The following is a 10156-nucleotide window of genomic DNA, read 5'->3' as shown; positions in this document are numbered from 1 at the left end:
CTTTCCTTCTCGCTCTGTCTCTGTCCCTTTCTCTCCACGTCCCTGTCTCTCTCCCGGATTCCCAGGGTCTCATCATCTCTTCCTTCCCTTGCTCGTCCCCTTCATGATCCCTGGGTCTCAGCCTCTCTTCTCTCCCTTTCTCAGGAAATCCGTGTCTCTGTGCCTCTCTGTCATTGCCCCTGGATCTCCCTGCTATCCCCAGGTTAGGACCACAGACCCTCCAAAATGCCCCTTCTGTAAGTCAATGCATCGGGAAAAGGCTGCAGTCTGAATTCTGTACTAGCCCCAATCCACAAGATAGTCCCTGTGTTTCCAAGGCTTAAATACGCATAAAGTGGCTCATGCCTGTAATCCCAGCACTTTGGGAGGCCGAAGCATGGTGGATCACTTGAGGTCAGGAGTTCGAGACCAGCCCGGCCAACATGGCGAAACCCTGTCTCTACTAAAACAAAAATTAGCTGGGTGTGGTGGCACATGCCTGTCATCCCAGCTACTCGGGAGCCTGAGGTACAAGAATCGCTTGAGGTGGAGGTTGAAGTGGGCTGAGATTGCGCCACTGCACTCCAGCCTGGGCGACAGAGTCAGACTCTGCCTCAAAAAAAAAAAAAAAAAAAAAAAAAAAGCAGCCGGGTGTGGTGGCAGGCGCCTGTAATCCCAGCACTTTGGGAGGCCAAGGCGGGTGGATCACCTGAGGTCAGAGGTTCAAGACCAGCCTGGCCAACATGGTGAAACCCCGCCTCTACTAAAAATACAAAAATTAGCTGGGCATGGTGGCAGGCGCCTGTAATCCCAGCTACTTGGGAGGCTGAGGCAGGAGAATCGCTTGAACCCAGGAGGCAGAGGTTGCAGTGAGCACTCCAACCTGGGCAACAGAGTGAGACTCTGTCTCAAAAAAAAAAAAAAAGCGTAAATAATTTGGTAGCCACAGCTATCTTGATCTTGTCCCCTTCTTGCTTAAGGATATGACCCTAGGGTGAGGCCCTGCAAAGAGGGCCAAACCAGTCCTTCAGTTGGTCTGGGGACCTTCCCAAGAGACATCTTGTTCTCCCAGGAGGGCAGCCCAGACTGGCTACCTGGTCCCAGGTGTGGGGAGTGGGCAGGGAGTGGCTTGGGCTGGGACTCCTGGGTCTGAGGGACATGTGGGAGAGGCGGTTCCCATAAGATCCACGACTCCTGCCAAGGTCTGCAGTTGGGAAGAATTTATTATCACTAAGTGGCCCTGACAGATCAGGGAGGAGGGGGTGACACTAACGAGGCTGCTACAATCAGCTCCCCTAGAGGCAGCGATTAAGGGCTCATTACCCGCTGGGGTGAGGGGAGCCTGGGAAAGGCAGCGGGGCGGGGGGATTAGGTTAGGAGGTGGGGCAGTTTAGAGGGAAGAAGAGTGGGACACCCCCGGGGGAGTCCAAGGAGGCCTGGCCTGGAGAAGAGTGAGGTTACCCCCCCACCCCCCACTGGGGGAATATGACTAAGGAAGCCCCCAGGGGGGGCTGAAGGGAGAATGTCCCAGGGAAGTGAGCTGAGACACTGGAGCTGGGTGCACAGCAGGCGGGGGCAGCCTGGCAGGAGTAGGGGTGTCACGGCTTCTCCAGCTGGACATCTCCTATGTTGAGGCTGCCCACATCCTGGTAGGTGCCCTGGAGGCCCCGGGAGATGTCCTCATACATGGAGCAGTCGTCCAGGTTCAGGCCCTGGGATGGAAATGAGGCAGCGAACATCAGCACCCTGACACCTGGGGTCCCTGCCCCAGCCACCCCCAGAGGGAACACCCCCACCCCTAACACAACTGCCCCTACCCCATCCCCACCCTTCACTCACTTCATAAAGGTTTTCATCTTCATATTCATCCCCGGCATCCAACCCGAGCTTCTCATTCTGCCATCGTTTCTGTAGGGGTGGGTGGGGTGGGTGCCTCAGTGAGCAGGGGGAGGTGAATATCTTTCAGACCCTCCTGGATGCCAGGAAGTACTTTTCCAGAAAGGGTAAGAGATGTCCCCAAGGCCACATACTGGTTACGTAGCAGTTCTCTCTGAGTCTACAACCAGTGTCCTTCCGTCCGTCCTTCCTTCCTTCCTTCCTTCCTTCCTTCCTTCCTTCCTTCCCTTCCTTCCCTCCCTCCCTCTCTCCCTCTCTCCCTCCCTCTCTTTCTCTCTCTCTCTCTCTCTCTTTCTTCTCCCTCAGTTGCCCAGGCTGGAGTGCTGTGGCAACATCATAGTTCACTGCAGCCTTGAACTCCTGGGCTCAAGCAATCCTCCCACCTTAGCCTCCTGAGTAGCTGGGACTATAGGTGTGTGCCACCATGCCTGGCTAATTTTTTTTTAAGACTTTTTGTGTGTGTGTGTGTAGAGATAGGGTCTTGCTGTGTTGCCCAGGCTGGTCTCAAACTCGTGGCCTCAAGTGATCCTCTTGCCTCGGCCTCCCAAGCTAGCGTCTTCTTGAGTCTCCACTCCCTTACTATTCTCCATGAATAATAACAATAACAGTCACACTTTCTGTAGTGCCTAAGGAGAGGCTGGTACAGATCAGAGATTCTGGGAGGACCCCAGGCCCCACCTTCCCTGGTCTTGGCTACACCTGGAGGGTAACCACACTCCTGGGTGAGGGCAGGAGGGGAGTGAGGACACTCTTAGGGAGAAGAATGAGACTCTTCTTGCGGGGAGGTGGACGTGAGGACAGCCCAGAAGGGGAAACTAAATTGAAGACACCCCCTGGGCTCAGCGCGCCAGTTCAAGTCTCTTCTTTATATTCATTCATTTAACTTCCACAGCCCCTATGTGGTGGGTGCTTTCATTCTCCCAAGTTTTGGATGGGGAACCTCAGGCTCTAGAGGGCTACCTGGGCATTGGGGGTCCCTCGGCCCAGGCCCTCGCCCGGCTGACTCAGGGGTCCGAGGGGGCTCACCCTGAACAGCAGCAGCGTCCCAGGCACCACCGCGCAGAACAGGAGGATGATCCCCTCGGCTGTGATGATTCGGTTCTTGGTGCCCTCCCCCATGTCCAGGAAGGGCCTGGGGGGCGGCTCTGCAAGGAGGTGGTATGGCTCAGAGCCCTGGCCCCTCTTGCCCTCCCTAGCCTCCTGGCCCCACCCACCTCCTGCAAGGCCCCAGACCCCCCAGAGACCCCACTCTGCAGAGGAGAATGTCCGTCCCTCTGTCCAAGCCGGTTTGAAACCCACATTGAAGGTATTGGCTCTATCCCCACTTCAAAGATAAACCGAGTGTCCCCAGCGGGACAGTGGGAGTAGGGGCCAGGGCTGGGCCACTCACGGCGCACGCGGAGGTAGGTGCCGCAGGACTGCTGGTATGACTCGTTGCCCTCCTGGACCCGGCACACGTATATGCCCCCATGGCTCTTGTTCACATTCTGGATGATCAGCGTACCATTGGGGTCCTCGCCCGGGCCCAAGAACTCAGGGGGCCACGTGTAGTTGCCATGGAGGACACGCCACCAGGTGACGTTGGCGGTGTTGCTGCTATTGTGCGGGCATTGGAAGTGGGCGTCTTCCCCCAGGCTCACCATCAATGATGCTGGGACCTTGTGCATCCACAGGGCCTGGCACCCAGGGCCTGTGGAGAGACAGGGTGGGTGGGTCAGGGACTGGGGATGGCGACACATTTCCCCAGCCCTGGCCCCTGCAGTTCCAACACTCCTGGGAAGAGGGTGAGGACACGCCTGGGTGGGGAGGGGAGGAGGGTGAGGACTCTCCTGGGTGGGGAGGGGAGGAGGGTGAGGACTCTCCTGGGTGGGGAGGGAGAGGGAGAGCCCCTGACAGGGGCTGATGCATCCTGGGGAGAAGGGGGATGCGGGAAAGTGAAGAAGCCCCTGGGAAGGAGAGAGGACATACCTGGTTGGGGTGGGTGAGGACATCCTGGGGGAGGAGAATGAGACTCCCTGGGATGGTAAGACCCCTGGGAGTCCCTTCTCACCTCTGCAGCGCCATCTCTTGCCCCCCTCCCACATACCCACTTTGTACTCTGGCCCTGTGAACTCTCTGGATTTTGGATGTTTGTTCCAGGCACTGGAGGACCGCTGTCCAGACAGCTCCTTCCAGAAGCAGTGCAGGCGTCCCCTCCTCCCGCAGCCTTCCCGGTCCATTTTTGCACCCCAGCCGCAGCCAGGCCCAGCACCTGGCGCTTTTTCTTGTGTAATCATTCACAGAACCCTAGAAGTAGGTTCTCTCCTTAGCCCCATTTTACAGGAGGGATGGCTGAGGCTCTGGGAGGGCAGGTGGGTTGCCAGCATCACCAGGCAGTCAGGAGTGGCACTGGGTTCAAACTCTTGGCTCCCTGGCCTCTCCCTGCCTGGGCTGAGGAGCCAGTCTGTGGCCTGCCCTGGCCTGTGACCCTGTGCCCGGCCCTCATTCTCTGTAAGTTGTATGTGTCAACCTAGGGGTCAGGGGTGAGTTCAGTCCTTGGGCTGGGCTGCTGGTGATCGAAGGGGCTCAGAGCGGGGTGGAGACTGGGGGTGTCTCTGAGTGAGACGAGGCGGCTCAGGCTGGCTGCAATGTCCCATCCGGGCTCCTCTGGGAAGCCCCAGCTCTCAGCCAGGCCTCCCACATGGCCGGTCCCCTCCTCTGGAGGTAGGCGGAGGAGGGAGGTGAGGAAGAGAGAAGGAGGAAGAGATGGGGAGAGGGGCCGAGCACCCTCACCGTCACGGGCTTAAGACTCAGACGTGAACTCCAATCCTTGCTCCCAGTGTCCCCTTGGGTGGGGAACCTTTTTCTCTGAACTCCTGGGTTAGCGTGGCCACAGCCCCTGCCAGCTGTCCTTGAGCAGGTGAGGGGGAGTCCATGAGACACCCATTCCCCCAGTGCTGAGAAGGGACTCCCAACAGAGAGAGGCACCTGAGGTTTAAGGCAGAGAAAGCTTTTTCTCCCCTTGACAGACGCTGAATGCTGCTACCCCTAAGTCCCCTTCCTGCCCCCAGCCCTGGTGCTCAGTCAAGAGCAACTTTAGTTCCTTATTTTGGCCTGTGGGGAACAGGAGGTGGGGGAGGTGACTCTTGCTCCTGCCTCCCTCTGTGAGACTGTGGATGCCCCTTCTCCTTCGCTGGGCTCCCTCCAGCCCCACCTTGGCCCATCTTGGCACAGATACGATTTCTATAGGCATCTTCCCTGGGTCCCCTATCCTCTGCCTCCTCTTCCCCTTTCCCTGAGCCCCCTTCCCTCTGCCTGTGCCCTCTCTGCAGCCTCCACAGCTTCCCCCACCTCCCGCCAGTTCCTGCCCTTTGGCCACATACCCAGGTAGGCAGCAGACAGCAGGAAGAGGAGGAAGATGGTGGCAGGCAGAGCTTGGAGGACTCCTGGACTCCCAGGCATCTTCTCCCAGTGGGTTGGTTAGTTTGAGTTGCAGCAGTCCCAGGGTACCAGATCCCTACCCCAAACCCCACCCTACTTCCTGCCCAGCCCCCCGGAGATGGGCTCCAGTGGCCCTCGCTACTGGGCCCTTTGCTTGTTGGGCCTGGGGACAGCCCCTGCCGGGTATGCTTCAGGCTGTGAGTGGAGAGAAACTGCTCCCTGCACCTGTGGTGGCCACAATTCCCCTGAGAGGTGGCTGCTTGGGTGGGGGAAGAGGCTGGTTCAAGGGCTGGCTCGTCACTGCTGAGCCTTTGGAAGGAAGCCTAGGGAACCTGAGTCCTGGGCATGTGTCATGGGCAGGTGATGGTTCTGAGCTTGACCTCTCCCCCTGCCTGGACTTGGGCAAACCTTGTCCCTTCCCTGACCCCATTTCCTTGCTTCTTGGGATTAGAAACAAGGACTTAAAGGGGTTGTCGCATGCACAGAAATGGCCCACAGTAGGCGCCCAGTAAATGTTAGTCACTATAAATACTCATGAAGAATAAATAAGGCAGGCTGACCTGTGGCTGACTACCCGTGTGACTAGGTGGGCACTTTGATCCTTCGAAGCTTGACATTTTTCATCTGTGAGATGAGGACCAGAATGTCTCCATCTCATTATGTGATACGAGATGGTGTTCCTGGTATTCAAGGAGTGAGAGCCACGATCAGCTCTTTACTGGAATTCTTTTTTAAAAAAAACAGGCCAGCTATGGTGGCTTATGCCTGTAATCCCAGCACTTTGGGAGGCTGAGACAGGAGAATCACCTGAGGTCGAGTTTGAGACCAGCCTGGCCAACATGGCGAAACCCCATCTCTACTAAAAATACAAAATTAGCCAGATGTTGTGGCACATGCCTATTATTCCAGCTACTCAGGAGGCTGAGGCAGGAGAACCAGTTGAACCCAGGAGGTGGAGGTTGCAGTGAGCCGAGATCACACCATTGCACTGCAGCCTGGGTGACAAAAGCGAAACTCTGTCTCTAATAATAATAAGAGCAAAACTCTGTCTCTAATAATAATAATAACAACATATATTTTTCTTTTTTTTTTTAGAGGGATGGGATCTTGCTATATTGCCCAGGCTGGTCTTGAACTCCTGGCCTCAAGCAATCCTCCTGCCTCAGCTTCCCAAAGTGCTGGGATTACAGGCATGTGCCACTGCGCACAGCCAGAAGTTGTTTTATATTGATCTGCCATGACTGGCAAGGTAGGCCATCCCCCATTTTACAGAGGGGGAAACCGAGGCCAGAGAGGGGAGGTTGTCACTTGCTGGTGTCATACAGTCTAGGGGTGGTGGACAGAGATTCAAAGTCATCTTTGTGTTGCTCCCAGTTTCCTTTGAGCATGTCTGGTAGGAGGGAAATGAGGTCTGAGTGGGGAGGGCGGAGTTGCTGAGATATTTGTGAGCAGTTAGGGGACCCTCACACACATACAAGGGGATATATAAAATAAATTTATTGCAGGGAGATTTTTGGTAGCAAACATTGAGAAGCAAATGAAAAGCCCATTTGTGGGAGAATGGGTGCATATACTGTGGCAAAGTGAGCCAACAGAATGCTACAGAATAGGGGAAGGTGTCATAAGGCTGTCTCAGAAACAGCACAAACATCAGAAAAAATATCGTAGCATGATACAGTTGACTTGTTTTCAAAAGGCGTCCGCTGCTTAGGGACACACGTTTGTAGCAGAGGTGTAGACCCGTGCAGGGGAGTGGCAAACGCCCAGTTCCTGGGAGGGGTTACCTCTGGGGGATGCCAGGGTTGGGTCTGGGGAGGGACACACAGAGACACAGAGAGCTCATCTTGTCTTGGTTTTATTTCCTGTGTTACTTTTTTTCTTTTTTTTTTGAGACGGAGTCTCGCTTTGTCACCCAGGCTGAAGTGCAGTGGCGTGATCTTGGCTCACTGCAACCTCTGCCTCCCAGGTTCAAGTGATTCTCCTGCCTCAGCCTCCTGAGTAGCTGGGATTACAGGCGGCTGCCACCATGCCTGGCTATATTTTTGTATTTTTAGTAGAGACCAGGTTTCACCATGTTGGGCAGGCTGGTCTCACACTCCTGACCTCAGGTAATCCACCCACCTCAGCCTCCCATAGTGCTGGGATTACAGGCGGGAGCCACCGTGGCTGGCCACTTTTTTTTTTTTTTTTTTCTTTTTTAGAGATAGGGCCTCTCTCTGTCGCCAAGGCTGGTGTCCAGTGGCATGATCATAACCTCAAACTCCTGGGCTCAAGTGATTCTCTTGCCTCAGCTTCCCAAGTAGCTGGGATTACAGGTGCACACCACTATGGCTGGCTATTTTTAATTTTTTTTTCTTTTGAGACAGAGTCTCGCTGTGTAGCCCAGGCTGGAGTGCGATGGTGTGATATTGGCTCACTGCAACCTCCGCCTCCCGGGTTCAAGCTGTTCTCCTGTCTCAGCCTCCTAAAGCTGGAATTACAGGTGTGCACCACCATGCCCAGCCAATTTTTTTTTAAATAGACACAGGGTTTCACCATGTTGGCCAGGCTGGTCTCGAACTTTTTTTTTTTTTTGAGACGGTGTTTCACTCTTGTTGCCCAGACTGGAGTACAATGGTGCAATCTTGGCTCACTGTGAGCTCCACTTCCTGCATTCAAGCGGTTCTCCTGCCTCCAGGTCCGGCTAATTTTTGTATTTTTTAGTAGAGACAGGGTTCCACCATGTTGGCCAGGCTGGTCTCGAACTTCTGACCTCAGGTGATCCACCTGCCTCGGCCTCTCCAAGTGTTGGGATTACAGGTGTGAGCCACCACTCCAGGCCAAGGTCTCAAACTCTTGACCTTAAGTAATCTGCCCACCTCTGCCTCCTAGAGTGCAGAATTTTTAAAAAGTGCAATTGCCAGCTGGGCGCGGTGGCTCACGCCTGTAATCCCAGCACGTTGGGAGGCTGAGACGGGCGGATCAGAAGGTCAGGAGATCAAAACCATTTCCTGGCTAACACAGTGAAACCCCATCTCTACTAAAAATACCAAAATTAGCCGGGCATGGCGGCGTGTGCCTGTAGTCCCAGCTGCTGGGGAGGCTGAGGCAGAATGGCGTGAAACCAGGAGACGGGAAAAGTGCAATTGCCATCCATGCAGAAGAGCCTGGGCCTCAAGAGTCCAGGATTCTTTTACAACTCAGCTCTGCCAACTGACTGGTCATCTGAAACTCAGTTTTTTCTCCTGTAACATGGGTACAAACCCCCTACTTGATAAGACTGCAAGAATATTCTGCAGTGCATTTGGCACAGTATCTAGGACAGTTCTGTAGCCCTGGGGACCAGGACCCCAGGTGTTCTGCTGGGGTCACTAGCCCCTCTGCACTTCAATTCCCCGTTACGACCCCCTCCCAGGAATAAGCCTGGCTCCAGACCTGGAAGCCCTAGGAATTCACCTTCAAGAGCCTTCGGTGGCTGAGCTTCTTTCTAGGCCCTCTACTGCCCCCCAGTGGCTGGAGCGGCGCGGCTGCGGGATTGTAGGCCTGCTTGGGACACCTAGACCTTGCTTCCTACCTGGGAAGCGCAGTGCCTGCTGCTGTGCAAACCGGACGCTTGGCATTGAGTTCTCATGTCAGCTCTGGGAAATGTTTTCATTAATGGCCAAAAGAGGAAACTAGAGCCCAGAATGGGGAGTGACTGGCCTGCAGCTAGAGTGCAACCCTTTGGGCCTCTTTTCTGAGGCACAGAGGCCTTGGAGTGGCTAGGTCCAGGTTGCAGCTGGGTTGCTTGGGTTCAAATGATGGCTCCAGCTGTGGGATATCTGGCAAGTTACCCAGCCTATGGCTTACTTTACCTACCTCCAAAGCACTTTTCGGCACTTACTTCACAGAGTTGCTGAGTGTAAACAACGGTGCTTTTAACATTTTTATTGATTCTTTTTTTGAAATGGAGTCTCGCTCTGTTGCCCAGGCTGGATTGCAATTGCTCGATCTCAACCCACTGCAACCTCCGCCTCCGGGGTTCGAGCGATTCTTCTGCCTCAGCCTCCTGAGTAGGTGGGATTACAGGTGCACGCCACCATGCCCAACTAATTTTGGTATTTTTAGAGACAGGGTTTCTCCATGTTGGTCAGGCTGTTCTCAAGCTCCCAACCTCAGGTGATCAGCCCGTCTCGGCCTCCCAAAGTGTTGAGATTACAGGTGTGAGCCACTGTGCCTGGCCGATACTTCTTAAACTCTTAACGCCTTACGTTTGGGGACTGCCAACTGAACTGTCCAGCAGCAGAGCTACTCAGAGCCAAGGCTCTCCACAGCATCTTGTCCAGTCTCTCAGGAGTTAGCAGGCTTACACACGAGGAGACGAAGGCTCAGAGGATAAGGTGCACAGGGTTACATGGGATTAGGGGCAGAGTTGTGATTTAAACTCTAGTTTGAACTTCAAAACCCAGGCTCGCCCCTTTCCAGGAAATGGGTCAGATCCCAGGAATAATTTGGACAGGGGAATCCTGGGAGATATTGGCCAAACCAGTTTAGTCTTCCTAACTGGGAGGGACATCTGGTCACAGCGGGCCCTAAGTTTCTTTCCTGGCTTGCCCCTCCAGGGGTCGGACAGCTGCCCACTGGGTGCTATTTGGATCTCCCAGCCTGACCAGGTGCCCAATCATGGGCGGAGGCCACATCCCACTTGCCGTGCACGACTGCAAAGGTTGTGCAACCCGTGTGTGGCCACCCTGGGAATTCAACTTCTGCACAGGGATCTGCTTCCACCGACTTCCTGCCACTGCCACTCAGCGGGCCCAAGACCGCTCAGATGCAGAGTGAAGGCTCAAGGACCATTCAGCCTGTGCAGGCCCAGGAAAGTTAGTGTGTAGGCAGCACAGGT

General features: G+C 55.0%; 2 protein-coding genes across 3 annotated transcripts in view; both read right to left on the bottom strand.

Annotated features, from left to right (window-relative positions):
- LOC100976543 (CEA cell adhesion molecule 6) overlaps positions 1-10156 on the bottom strand; it is a 910921-nt gene that overhangs the window by 788667 nt on the left and 112098 nt on the right. The window lies entirely within an intron of this gene.
- CD79A (CD79a molecule) lies at positions 1177-5574 on the bottom strand. Of its 2 annotated transcripts, none has more exons than XM_003812439.5 (5): positions 5238-5574; positions 3380-3565; positions 2902-3020; positions 1819-1887; positions 1177-1691 (listed from the first exon to the last, which is right to left on the bottom strand). In XM_003812439.5, the coding sequence occupies exons 1-5, from the start codon at positions 5314-5316 to the stop codon at positions 1578-1580; spliced, it is 567 nt and encodes a 188-aa protein (XP_003812487.3). In that variant the 5' UTR covers positions 5317-5574; the 3' UTR covers positions 1177-1577. The 2 variants fall into 2 exon arrangements, with proteins under 2 accessions (XP_003812487.3, XP_003812486.3); XM_003812438.5 differs by having other exon boundaries at positions 3266-3565; positions 5238-5571.

This window comes from Pan paniscus, chromosome 20 (genome assembly GCF_029289425.2).
Source record: "Pan paniscus chromosome 20, NHGRI_mPanPan1-v2.0_pri, whole genome shotgun sequence".
NCBI classification, from domain to species: domain Eukaryota; kingdom Metazoa; phylum Chordata; class Mammalia; order Primates; family Hominidae; genus Pan; species Pan paniscus.
This window is presented reverse-complemented; position numbering and strand designations above follow the sequence as displayed.

Bases quoted from the DNA above. Each gene is read 5' to 3' on its own strand.
- CD79A (XM_003812438.5), bottom strand. From the start codon at position 5,316: ATGCCTGGGAGTCCAGGAGTCCTCCAAGCTCTGCCTGCCACCATCTTC. The intron at 3,566-5,237 runs GTATGTGGCCAA...GTCTCTCCACAG, and splicing joins GCTGTCTGCTGCCTACCTGG to GCCCTGGGTGCCAGGCCCTG. The intron at 1,692-1,818 runs GTGAGTGAAGGG...TTTCCATCCCAG, and splicing joins AAGATGAAAACCTTTATGAA to GGCCTGAACCTGGACGACTG.